General features: G+C 44.1%; 1 protein-coding gene across 17 annotated transcripts in view; it reads left to right on the top strand.

Annotated features, from left to right (window-relative positions):
- The window catches only part of MICAL3 (microtubule associated monooxygenase, calponin and LIM domain containing 3), a 711269-nt gene that overhangs the window by 94963 nt on the left and 602047 nt on the right, over positions 1-14259 (top strand). For all 17 annotated transcript variants that reach the window (XM_033950898.1, XM_033950894.1, XM_033950891.1 and 14 more), the window contains one exon: positions 12871-13233. In XM_033950898.1, the coding sequence (XP_033806789.1) occupies positions 12970-13233 (264 nt within the window). In that variant the 5' untranslated portion in view covers positions 12871-12969. The remainder of the gene's footprint in view (positions 1-12870; positions 13234-14259) is intronic.

Here is a 14259-nt window from a genome sequence, read left to right as displayed (position 1 = left end):
TAGATCTCCGGAGCATGACACCGACCCCGGCCAGGATGATTTCTTTTTCAGGCACCTTACAAGTCCAGCGTCGCGGCGGGAAATAGCCATGCTGAGCAGTGAGCTCAGCACTACACAGATGAAAGCCTTGCTTGCTGATTGGTCCGGCGGGGCGGGGCCGCCGGACCAATCAGCAAGCAAGGCTTTCATCTGTGTATGTGCTGAGCTCACTGCTCAGCATGGCTATTTCCCGCCGCGACGCCGGACTTAAGCTGCATGCCTGCGTGACACACTACCGGAGCCGCAGCAAAGGTGGAAAAGAGCCGCATGCGGCTCTGGAGCCGCAGGTTGCCGACCCCCGCACTATACCAACCAAATAGGTACAGAAGTTCAAGACACAAAAAAACTATTCCAACTACTAAAAGAACTCACAGATACTAAACCCTTCCTAGCCAATAATGACTCTCCATCCCCTTCAGCCACCTTCTAGCCAAATAGAAACAAAATTACAAAATACCAGGACAACTTTCGCAGGAACCACAATTCACCTGGACGAGATCATAATGCCCCCCACAGAAAAAGAATCAGCTGCAGCAGACAGAACCTGGTCCGACTTTACCACAATACAGTGGTCCAACCTAAACAGACTCTACAAAAAAATACAGCCATGTAGCCTGCGACCTCAACCATTTTCCTCCATACCTGTTAAAAGCCTCCAGCCTAAAATTACGCAGTCTCCTCATACAATGGATACAATTCTTGCTCACAGATGGCCTTTTCCCACAAGACCTCAGTGAAATCATCATCACCCTGATCATAAAAGACCCAAAAGTAACAACAGATCTACTATCTAACTACAGACCCATAGCCTTAATACCATTATATGTCAAGCTAATAAAAGGCCTCGTAGCTAAAGTCTTAACCTTATACCAGTGTTCTCCCCAGAAATTTTTTCCAGCCGGGTGGCATGAAAAAGTTGCCGGGTGGGGCGGAATGGGGAAATTTGGTGGTGGGGAAAATTAAATTTGTACTATTTTTATTAATTATTATTATTATTTTCCAATGCTCAATATGACTCCCTTTTTTAAGGGTTAACACTTAGGCAGTGTTCCAGTAGCATTTAAGCCAACCTTGTAAAAAAGTAATGCAGATCCTTTTATTCCAAATAACTACTGGCCAGTATCAAACCTTCCATTTCTTTCAAAGCTACCGTACTTGAGAGAGTGATATTCAACCAACTTCAAACTCATATTGAATCAGTTAATGCTTTGCATCCCCGGCAATATGGTTTTTGTTTAAGACATAGCACAGAGACAGTAGTTCCTGCAAGCTGCGATAGCAATTCTGCCACAGCAAATGCACTGAAGCCCATAGGAATTGAATGGACTTTGGTGAATTTGCCATGGGAGAATTGCTACTGTGGCCTTGTAAAAGGAGCCCTTACTGCGTGAACCCCATTGTCACTTAGACCAGTGTTTCTCAACTTTTTCAAGTCAAGTACCCCCTAAGTCTAAGAAATACCAACCAAGTACCCCATCCCCATTTATAATAGTACTAATTGTAATGCAATTTCTTCCATTCATACACAATATAATCTTAATAATTCACAATGGTAACCACAAATTAAAAAAAACAAACCACAAAGCACACTGTATGCAGAGAAAATGATAATTATCATATTTGTTTTATTTTTCAAAGCGGTCAAGGCAGATGACTAAAATATGCAATGTCACCTCAGTAACAACTATAGTGCAAAATATAGATAGCAGATTATAAATTCTCAAAACTGACACATTTCGATCACTAAATTGGAAATAAAATCATTTTTCCTACCTTTGTTGTCTGGTGATTTCATGAGTCTCTGGTTGCACTTCCTTTTGACTGTGCATCCAATATTTCTTTCTTTCTGCTTCCTGCATGCTTCCCCTCCTCGGACCTCATTCCTTACCCAACCAACATCTCTCTCTGTCCCTCCATGAGTCTAACTTTTCTTCCTCTCTCCTCTACCCCTATTGTCAACATGTCTCCCTTTCTCTCCCTCCTCTGTTATGATCTTGCATCTCTCTGTTCTTCCTCAGGGTCTCTTCCCCCCCCCCCACGTCTCTTCTCTGTCTGCACCTCCCATAGTCCAGCATCTGCCTCATGTCATAGAAAGATGATGGCAGATAAAGACCAAATGGCCCATCCAGTCTGCCCCTTTGGTCCAGGCCACTGTCTCTCTGTTGCTTACAAATACCCTCCATCCCCAGCATTTGTTCTCCTTTCTTCCAGGTCTTTCTCTGACTCTCTCTCTCTCTCTACTCCTTCCTTCCTCCCTCTATGTTCCTTCTGCTAACTTTTTGAGTCCTCCCACCTTTGTTTCAGGTCTTTCTGTATCTCTCACTCTCACTGTCTTCCACCTCCCCAGGACCTGGTATATGCATATTTCTCCTCGGTTCAGGGTGTTTCCCCTCTCTGCAGTCTCTTTCTCTCCCTCTATACCCGTCTAGTCCAGCATCTGCCCTGTCTTCCCCCTCCTTTTTGGTTTGTCTACTTCCCACCCCTCCTCAAGGTCCTTTCTATCTCTCTGTCTCCTCCTCTTCCTCTCCCCATTCCCCTAATGTCCAGATCCAGTGTCTCTGAAAAGTTTTTTTAAAAGTTACTGACAAATTCATACGCCCTTTCCCTTGTAATATCAACCATAAACCCCCCCCACCCCCAAACCCACTCACATTCTTCTTTCTGAAACTCCCCGAGCATGGAAACATAACCAATTGTACCACAAAATCACCCTATACTGAGCAACAGATGCTCCTCTGAGCTCTTAACTCCTGCGCTGTAGTGTCCAACTTCTTTTTGATTTGAGTCATGGTTGCCAAATACAAACTGTTTATACACTGCACATATCACAAAGAGGCTATTCTTTTGTTTTTATGCAATTCAAAAAGACATGGAGTATACACACAGCATCCCCCATTTGGGAAAAGAATAAAGTATAGTATACTTCCAATCCAAGCGAAACATATATATATATATATATATATATATATATATATATATATATATATATATACACACACACACACACACACACATATACAGTGGTACTTTGGATTACGAGCATAATCCGTTCCAGGAGCATGCTCGTAATCCAAAATGCTCATTTATCAAAGCGAGTTTCCCCATAGGAAATAATGGAAACTCACTTTGATACGTTTCCACCCCCCGAGGCCAGCGGCGCTGCTCTATTCCCCCCCACCACCACCCCGACAACCGGCATTGCTCCCCCTGAAGGCCCCCCCTGCGATCCGGCACCCTCTCCCCGCGATTCGGCACCCTCCCCTCCGTGATTGGGCACCCCCCGCCACTTCTTACTGTCATCTGGGCCTGGGCACCGGCACCGGCATGTCCTGTGCATTGGTGCCAGTGCCCGAAGATCGGCCTCCTTTTCTTGCTGGGCCTTGAGCATCTGCGCATGCTCAAGGCCTGCGAGTTCACGTTCTCTCCGAGAATCTCGCAGAGAGCATGAACTCGCAGGCCTTGAGCATGCGCAGATGCTCAAGGCCCAGCAAGAGGAGAAGGTCAATCTTCGGGCACTGGCACCAACGCACAGGACATGACAGTAAGAAGGGGGGGGTGCCGGATCGCGGGGGAGAGTGCCGGATTGCGGGGGGAGGGGGGGGGTGCCGTTCGCAAATTGAGGCACGCTCAGTTTCCGAGGCGCCGATTTTGCGAATGTTTTGCTCGTCTACACTCGCAAACCGGTGCACTCATAAACCGAGGTACCACTGTATGTATGTATATATATATATATATATTACATTACATTACATTAGTGATTTCTATTCCGCCATTACCTTGCGGTTCAAGGCGGATTACATTCCAACTAAAAAACAGGAATTACATACAAATTAAAAGGAGTAGAATAAGCGATGACATAGAATTTTTTAAGGTAATAAACATTGGATAAAGAGTTACCAAAGGGAAGTGGAGGTCTTTAGGAGGTAAGAATATGGTGAAATTATGGGTTTTAGATAGCATTTGATAGGTAAAAGTGTTGTTAAGAGTAAGAGGTTATATATATATATAACATTTGTAAAGGTATTAATATTCCTCCATCTTTCTTTCTTTGTCTAACAATATTGCAGGTTTGCACCTAAAATCCTTGTGGTTTAATTGATGACAGATGTTCCTGAGCTAGCTAGCTTGGAGAATATCTGATTTCACAATCCATTACTTGGTAAAGAAGGAAGCCCAGATCTCTTAAATGTACTTTAATAATAATTATGATATATGAGATAAGATATGATGTGTTGCTTGTATATGAATGTGGGATCCCAGAGTGTGATTGGATGGATATGACTTGTGTGTGTATTTAAATATGAAATCGTTTATAAGACTAATGCTATAAAATTTTAGGCTTTGGAAATTCCAGAGACAACATATGGAAGTGGTTAAGTTAAAGCCAGGGACACTGTTACCATAGAAATGCCAGTCTTTGAGAGGTCCAGGATATACAGAGGTCAGCTATTTTGACCTCTGGTATTGGAATTCTCATTAAGGGGGGTTTTATGGGTTTTCTTTTGGTGTCTGTGAAACCCCAGGGTGTCAGTGTTTCAAGAAATTGGGTCAGAGAACTGTTTTGTTCAAACTTTTAAAGAATACTGGGAGAGGGAGTTTTCTTTGGGTATATTATAATGTTTTATGAATATTCAGAAATTGCTGTGAACAAATATATAATTTGTAAAACTTTTCTTTAAGCCTGGTATCTATAAGAGCTAAAAGGAATTTCTTTGTTCAAATACATAAGGGCAGCCATTGCTGGTTGATTGGTAGATTGGAGTGATGTAATATTGGTCATTGCGAGAATACATAAATGAATGAACCAGAATAATTTCTCTGAGACCATTTTGATTCAGAAAAGGTACATTTTACACATCTGATTTTAATGCATCTCCATTGTACAAATGCCTTTTGAAGCAAGATTATTCTGTTAATTTTTAATAAACAATATTTGATTGAAATTTTTGTACAATTATCATTATTCCTGGGCATCTAAGAGCAGAGGTTAGAATATTACTCTGTTCAATATCCTTTTCTTTCTTTCTCGCTCTCTCAGAATGAGCTTGGAGTTAATGATAGAAAATATGACTGGTGGTCCAGCGGTGAACCGGGGCAGAAGAGATCTTCATACACTCCTGCCCTATCCAGAGTCGCTATCTGGCTGCTGCGTATGAAGATCTCTTCTGCTCCGGTTCACTGCTGGACCACCAGGGATTTTAAAGGTACTATTTATACTAATTGGAGAGGGGGGAAGGAGGTGAGGATTGTTAGAGTTGGCTCGGACAAGAGGCAGGAGGGATCCTTTCTGTCCTGGCCCACCACTGGCCCACTAGGTCTTACAGCAGGCACAGTGGAGGCCTGGAACAGGTCCAGGAGGGGGGCAGATGGGCACTGACCTGAACATAAACCAAGACCCTCATTTTGGGTTTTTTTGGGCCCAAAAATCTGTTTGTTTGAGTGTATATGGTATATCACACAGAAAAACTGTATATAAGAGTGTGTCCACCATAAATTCAATTCATTAATGATAGATTTTTTTATTTTAATTTTTTTATCTGGAATATATCAGTAAAGGAGCTGCTCCTAAAGGGTGGTGTCTGGTGCCAAAATAATGAAAGTGCCCTTGCATTTGGATATTCAATTCATGCTCTTTTTACATAGTGTAGCAACATCCAATGTAAAAAGTAAAATGGCAATAACTCAAAATCAATATAAGTTAAAGGTTCCCTATATAGATCCACTAGTGGAACTGAATGAAAAGCATCAGTAAACACAGAGGCCTAGATTCTCAAAACTTAATGTTGCCCTCAACAGGGTCGCTGAGCCTGCTCCAGTTGGTTTAGAATGCATGTAGTTTAGTGGTGGATTCTCAAAACGGCTTACCGCAGTCTTTTCCAAGCTTCCTAGCAGTCTCCGATTCTGCCATGCAAATGTATTACAACAAGGTCATTAATATTTAAACAAGCACTCCGAGCGATTCTCTATTATCGCCGGGTAATTCCCTAATCTCGCTGTCCTACATTTGCGAACAAAATTTTCTGGCAGATCTGAGCTGTTGCAACCTTACTTGTCTGGTACATGCCTGAGTGCTGATTGATTCAGGCATTGACAGGAAAGTAAGGTTTGATAGCTCAGACCTGCCAGAAAATTTTGCTGCCACTAAGCAATCTCCCCCACCCCACCCCCAACCCCCTCCCGCCTCTGAGCAAAAAACCTCTGATACCCTCCAGCTCCCGGCTGTACATATAGAACATTATTTACAAAAAAATACTATGGTTTAATTGAAAAATGAATAGAAAATATAAAATCATAAATGGACATTCTGATATAAAATAAATAAAATATGCATATTATGCATTATATAATAATGACAGAAATCAAACTATTATTAAACTGACTGTATAGTTTAAAACCAAAATACAAAAGTAACAGAAGGATCCTGACAAAACTGATGCTGAACGATACATTCATTAGAGTTAATGGCATAAGCAAAAATGAACATTAAGCAATTTATGGTATATGAGCGGAGACTGTCACAAGTACCGTATTTTCGCGGATATAACGCGCGCGTTATACGCGTTTTTACCTACCGCGCATACCCCTCGCGCGTTATATGCCTGAGCGCGGTATACAAAAGTTTTTAAACATAGTTCCCACCCCGCCCGACGCCCGATTCACCCCCCCAGCAGGACCGCTCGCACCCCCACCCCGAACGACCGCTCGCACGCGCTCCCACCCGCATCCGCATCCACGATCGGAGCAAGAGGGAGCCCAAGCCCTCTTGCCCGGCCGACTCCCCGACGTCCGATACATCCCCCCCCCGGCAGAACCACTCGCACCCCCACCCCGAAGGACCGCCGACTTCCCGACAATATCGGGCCAGAAGGGAGCCCAAACCCTCCTGGCCACGGCGACCCCCTAACCCCACCCCGCACTACATTACGGGCCTGGGATCCCAGGCCCTCCTGCCCTCGACGCAAACCCCCTCCCCCCCCAACGACCGCCCCCCCCAAGAACCTCCGACCGCCCCCCAGCCGACACGCGACCCCCCTGGCCGACCCCCACGACCCCCCCACCCCCCTTCCCCGTACCTTTGGTAGTTGGCCGGACAGACGGGAGCCAAACCCGCCTGTCCGGCAGGCAGCCAACGAAGGAATGAGGCCGGATTGGCCCATCCGTCCTAAAGCTCCGCCTACTGGTGGGGCCTAAGGCGCGTGGGCCAATCAGAATAGGCCCTGGAGCCTTAGGTCCCACCTGGGGGCGCGGCCTGAGACACATGGTCGGGTTGGGCCCATGTGCCTCAGGCCGCGCCCCCAGGTGGGACCTAAGGCTCCAGGGCCTATTCTGATTGGCCCACGCGCCTTAGGCCCCACCAGTAGGCGGAGCTTTAGGACGGATGGGCCAATCCGGCCTCATTCCTTCATTGGCTGCCTGCCGGACAGGCGGGTTTGGCTCCCGTCTGTCCGGCCAACTACCAAAGGTACGGGGAAGGGGGGGGGGGGGGGTCGTGGGGGTCGGCCAGGGGGGTCGCGGGTCGGCTGGGGGGGCGGTCGTTGGGGGGGGAGGGGGGTTTGCGTCGAGGGCAGGAGGGCCTGGGATCCCTCCTGCCCGTAATGTAGTGCGGGGTGGGGTTAGGGGGTCGCCGTGGCCAGGAGGGTTTGGGCCCCCTTCTGGCCCAACTACACAAAGGTACGGGGAAGGCGGGTGGGGGTGTCGTGGGGGTCGGCCAGGGGGGTCGCGGGTCGGCTGGGGGACGGGCGGAGGTTCTTGGGGAGGGGGGCGGTCGTTGGGGGGAGGGGGTTTGCGTCGAGGGCAGGAGGGCCTGGGATCCCTCCTGCCCGTAATGTAGTGCGGGGTGGGTTAGGGGGTCGCCGTGGCCAGGAGGGTTTGGGCTCCCTCCTGGCCCGATATTGTTGGGGAGTCGGCGGTCCTTCGGGGTGAGGGTGCGAGTGGTCCTGCCGGGGGGGGGGGATGTATCGGACGTCGGGGGGGGCATCAGGCTTTCAGGATGGGGACAGACCTTCAAGGGGGGACAGGACTTCAAGGGGGGACAGTGCACGGAAAGTCAGGGGGGGGTGAACGGAGAGTCGGGACAGCGCACGGAAAGTCAGGGCAGTGCACGGAAGTCAGGGGGGGTGAACGGAGAGTCGGGACAGCGCACGGAAAGTCAGGGCGGGCGAAAGGAGCGTCGGGCATCACGCGCGGTATACCCGTGAGCGCGGTATACAAAAGTTTTTGTACATATCATCGTGATTTCTGCGCGCTATACCCGTGTGCGCGTTTTACACGGGTGCGCGTTATATCCGCGAAAATACGGTAATTACAGTCAGTGTTCTCCCCAGAAATTTTTTCTAGCCGGGTGGCATGAAAAAGTAGCTGGGTGGGGCGGGATGGGGAAATTTGGTGGTGGGGGAAAATTAACCCCCTCTTTTACTAAGGTGCGCTAGCATTTTTAGCGAGCGCAAATCTCTGTGCTATGTGGGAAAACTAACGCCAGCTCAATGCTGGCGTTAGCATCTAGCGCATGTGGCAATTCTCCACGCACTAAGCACACGTTAAAACCACTATTGTAACTTAGTAAAAGGAGCCCTAAATGTGTACTATTTTTATTAGTTAATTATTATTATTATTTTCCAATGCTCAATATGACTTCCTTTTTTAAGGTTTGCCACTTGTGCCAGAATATTTTTACTAAATTTAAGAAGTTTTGCCCTCTTTCAAATGGTATAGAGGTTAAAAAAAGGGAAAGGTGTTAATGAAGTCATTAGGTTCAATCTAGCCATTTATTTCTGCATGAATTTAAACAACTAAAAAAAAAAAAAAGATAAATATAGCTGATCCAATCATACAAGAAATGGCTCTACAGCAAGGGTGCCCACACTTTTTGGGCTTGCGAGCTACTTTTAAAATGACCAAGTTAAAATGATCTACCAACAATAAAATTTAAAAAAAACCCCACAAAGCACACTGTACGCAGAGAAAATGTTAATTATCATTTATATTCTGCAGGTTTTCAAAGAGGTCAAGTTAGATGATTTTATGCAATGTCACCTCAGGAACAACTATACAAAAATAGACAAATATACCCCCTCCCTTTTTACTAAATCGCAATAGCGGTTTTTAGCGCAGGGAGATGCGCTGAATGCCCTGCACTGCTCTCGATGCTCATAGGCTCCCTGTGCTAAAAACCGCTATTGCGATTTAATAAAAGGGGGCCATAGTGCAAAATATAGACAGCAGATATAAATTCTCAAAACAGACACATTTTGATCATTAAACTGAAAATAAAATCATTTCTCCCACAAGTGGACATGCTTAGTTACTTACGTCAGCTCTATGGCTGCTTTAACTGTAAGGCGCCTGAATCTAAGGCTATATGCTACCATTCTGTAATGGAACCTGGGAGCCCATTCACTGCTATAGAATAGGCGTTCCCTGTACAGTCTCAGGGTGCCTACGAGGAAGAACCCACTTGGAGAATTGCCCCCTTTTTTTTTTAAGGATTATAAAAACAGAAGCAATAATGTGAAAAACAAAACCCAGCCTTAAAACAGGCTGAATTAATTTGTGAACCATTATTTAAAGGATACTCAGAAAAAAATATTGTTTTCCCTTAGCTTAAATGAAATAAACATATTCCTATCCATCATTTGACTATAGCTAAGTGCAAAAGAACCTCATAGAGCTTCAGTGAAATAGAAAAGTTATTTGGTTTTACTGTAATTTCTGCATTAAGTGGATTTGCACACCCCAAGCTCCTTAAATCCTGATGCACTTCTAGCTTTTCCTGTATCAGACTTTGCAAGATTAATAAATGGAACATCCTTCTGCCTGCCAGTTAAAGGATGAAAAACAAATGCCTATAAAGTTCAAATCACAGCTTGACTAAACTTGAACTTTCTTGATTTTATTCTTCCTGGCTGACCACTTTATCTTCCACAATAGGCACCAAGGTTGCTTGGATCGGAGCTTTAAAAGAGCAAGCAGAATCGGGTCCGATGTCTGTGCGTTTGTTTTTCTCAAATGGTATACCACTACACTTGCTGCTTTTACTTGCTTCGGGCCTTCCTCGTTGCCGGATCCTGCCTACTTTCTGTTTCTGCGAAGGCAGGACTCGGCAGCAAGGAAGGCCCGAAGCAATTAAAAGCAGCAAGTTGTAAGCTTCCCTCCGGGGCTCTATCATGTGTGTGCTGGCTTCCCTTCTCTTCCCTCCGAAACCGGAAGTAGCGTCCCGGGGGGGGGGGGGGGGGGAGGAGAAGAGAAGGGAAGCCGCCACGCACACGATAGAGCCCCGGAGGGAAGCTTACAACTTGCTGCTTTTACTTGCTTCGGGCCTTCCTCGCTGCCGGGTCCTGCCTTTGCGGAAACAGAAAGTAGGCAGGTCCCAGCAACGAGAAAGGCCCGAAGCAAGTAAAAGCATGCTGGCAAAAAAAAAAAGGCAGGCGTCAAACAAAATTTTTGGCGGCAATTTAGCCCGGGAAGGAGCATCGGCGGCAGCAGCAGGATTAGCTGGGCAGTTATCTAAATCAGCCGGGCGCAGCGCCCGGCTGTAAGGCCCTGGGGAGAACACTGATTACAGTATTAATCATTTCAAAAGATTATAAACTGATTTAAAACAGAAAACTCATGAACGCCAACAAAATGGCAACTGATACTCTTGGTGTGCCCCCCCCAAAAGATGTGAGATAAAAAGGGGGGAGGGGTGGGTGGGAAGAATGGTCAATCATAAACTAAAATCGCAACACTAACATGGTTTCAACTCTATTATAAAACAAAGAAGACATGGACAGAAAATAAATCTAAATGAGCTGCTGCGGCATGCCACAATGTACAGTAGTGTGTCTGCAGTTTTAAACACGTAATAACAGTGCTTTGAGTGGAAATAAAAAAAAAATAAAAGATAAGATATATTAAAATCGGAAGTAAACATAAACCACTAATGCACAGAAATATATACCATAAAACTATATACCATAATATGACTCACCATAAAAACTATAACAAAAAAAGGGGGAAAAGACGCTGGCATAAACACAGCTAATGCTCAGTAGTGCACGCCAAAGGAAGAGAACATGGCAGTCGAAAGAAAGTTTAAATAGACCACGGTAGTAAAAGAGGTGATATAGTTAAGACAACTTTATTGGCAAGACAAAAAGCACACTTTTATGTACGCCAAAAAAGGGTGTGGAGGAGAAGGTGAGGGGGAAGGAGTATATCAGAACAATGACATGGTATTAAACAAATCATAAAAAGACATGGACAGAAAATAAATCTGAATGAGCAGTGTGCCTATACAGTAGAGTTAAACATGTAGTAATAGTGATTTGAAAGAAAAACAACAATAAGCAACAAATAGATATCAAAAATAAAAAAATATTTTTAATGGGAGTAAGCAAAAACCGAAACCCCACAGAAATATATAACTTAAAACTAAAGTTTCACTCATCACAAAGACTGTGACCAAAAAGAAAAGTAAAACTTACCAAGACGCCAGCACAAACACAGCTGATGCTCAGTAGTGCACGCCAGTAGAAGAGAAAGTGGCAGTAGGAAGACAGCTTAAATAGACCACAGAAGTAAAAGAGGTTATATAATTAAAACAACTTTATTGACAAGACTAATGACCTCTTTTACAAAGCCGCGCTAATGGCCCTGAAGCTCATAGAGATTTAAAGGGCTTCATGGCTGTTGCCGCGTGGCAGCCGCTAGCATGGCTTTGTAAAAGAGGCCGTAAGTGTAAAAAAACAATACTGAAGAATTTGGAAATTATAGTTGAAAGTAATGTCACTTAACAAAAAAATGAGCAGTGTGCCACAAAAGCAATATGCTGCAGCATTAAACCCAAATTTGAATGACCTTTAAGAAGAGATATAAAACAACGATGAGGAAATAAAGTTATAAAATATTAAGTCAGGAAACCAAAGGAAACTCAGCTAACACACACAGATGTCCAAAAGGTTATCTGTGATCTACCACAAAGGCTATGACCCCCCCCCCCAAAAAAAAAAAAAGACAAAAAAAGGTGGAAATGAAACAAAAACGCCAACACAATAACAGCTGACTCAGTGGTGCACACCAACAAAAGAAAAAATGGCAGTGAGGAGAAGAATTAAATAGTCCACAAAAGTGAAAGTAGTGACACAATTATCAAAACAATTTGTAAAATAAATGAAAATGTAAGGGGAAAAAGGAAAAAAAGAGGCAGGCTCAATCCAGTTCAACAGGGCCTCCTCATTTCAACATTTCCTCTGCACATTCTGACTGTTTGCAGCTCCATTTCTGATGGGATTCTGTTTTAATTTCTTCTGTCTTGGGTGGGAGAGATAATAGGAGGATTTTTTTTGCATTTTTGTAACACTTTAATCCCTGATACTCTTTCTTATTGTGTTGCTCCAAGAAGATTGGCCTTGATTAGAAAGCTTGATAAACCATTGCTGCTGCTAAGAGTTTAATCTACACTTTTCCCTCCGTATTTGCGGTTTCAGCATTCACGGTTTCGATTATTCACGGTTTTTAGCTTGCTGGCTCCTCCCTCCAAATTACATCAGCTTGCATAGAGAAATCACTGATTCCAAGCTTTTACAGAGAAAATCGCTAATTCCCAGCACTTTGTTCACTGTGTTTTGCCTCTCCTTCAGAAACAGGCCAGGTCTCCTACCATGTTATTCACGGTTTCACCATATTCATGATGGTTTGTAATAGAAAACAGCAAATAACATATAAAAAAATTATTTGCGGTTTTTCAGTATTTGCGGTTTTGTTAATCCTCTATCACAGCGAATATGGAGGGAGAAATGTAAAAACCTTTTTGAATATTTAAAATGCATCAGTGTTTCTTTCTTTTTATAGGTTAACAATGTTTGTGGGCTAGTTTTGGAGATTCACAGCAGATCGTAAGATCTCGGCTGTCACTCAATTCCCCAAGACCCTCGCCACTTAATTTGGAGCATGGAGGAGAGAGTTAATGCAAAAGTAAATCAGGCACACATTCTCTTTGACAAGTTTGTTCAGGCCACAACTTGTAAAGGGACCCTAAAAAGTTTCCAAGAGCTCTGTGATTACCTGGATCTGAAACCCAAAGACTATCGCTCATTTTACCATAAGCTCAAGTCTAAGCTCAACTATTGGAAGGCCAAAGCTCTCTGGTCCAAGCTTGACAAAAGGGGTTGCCACAAAGACTACAAGAAAGGCAAAGTCTGCTCCAATACTAAGGTGAGTTGCTTTGTGTTAAAAGAGTGGCTAAATCGAAGTATCATTTTTATACTGCCTTAGATGGCTATACTAAAGAAATAGTCTAAAAATTGAATAAAGTATATATATGCTTAGTTCTCTACCCAGTCCTCAGGACACATCTAGCCAGTGAGGATTTCAGGCTATCCAAAATGAATATCCATGAGATAACAGTCTCCCAGAAGAGTTGGTGTTGACAAAAACTGTGTCTGAATTCAAGAAGGTGTGGGATAGGCACGTTGGATCTCTTAGAAAGAGGAAGAGAGAATGATTACTGCGGATGGGCCGTTTGGCCTTTATCTGCCATCATGTTTGTTTCTATAAATTTGCATGTGCTTCTTCAATACTATATAGATGTCTGTCATGCATATTCATTGTGGGTATCCTGAAAACCTGACTGGTTAGATATGTCCTGAGGACTGAGTTGAGAACCCCTGGCATACAGAAATAGCCACATAGACACCTTGTTATGTGACTTTATAAAATAGGCTCCCAAATCCAGACCCAATAGCAAACAAATGCAAGCACATGATTTTACTAAAGATATTCATGTGTAGGTCATCCTCATATGTAAGACACACTTTTAAGCTTAAATAATGAGAAAATGTGATGACGTGTATAACTTATTGTTCTCCTTCCCCTGAGGTCTAGTGTCTCTCTTGTTTGCCCTTGACCAGAATCCCCTTTCCCTATTCCTCAACTCCAGGGTCTAGCATCTCATCTTCTGGTCTTTCCCAGTACCTCCCTCCTTTTGCATTTAGCTGCTGTCCACTCCATAACTCTTCTGGTGCTCCAGAGATGCTATGCACTGTTGCAGGCCTCCACTCAGCCCAGACTGTGACCCTGAAGAATGCACATGTACAGATCATATAAAGATGGAGATACATATTTCATGAGTGTAGTTTCTACACATGTATACAGTTCCACAATTTTATAAAAATCCTTTTCTATGTGTGAAATAGGCTTTACATGTGGAAAAACTTTTATCCCAGGACAAGCAGGCAGCAT

This window comes from Geotrypetes seraphini, chromosome 7, assembly GCF_902459505.1.
Source record: "Geotrypetes seraphini chromosome 7, aGeoSer1.1, whole genome shotgun sequence".
NCBI classification, from domain to species: Eukaryota; Metazoa; Chordata; class Amphibia; order Gymnophiona; family Dermophiidae; genus Geotrypetes; species Geotrypetes seraphini.
Note: the sequence above shows the minus strand (reverse complement) of the source record. Positions and strands in the feature narration are given on the sequence as shown.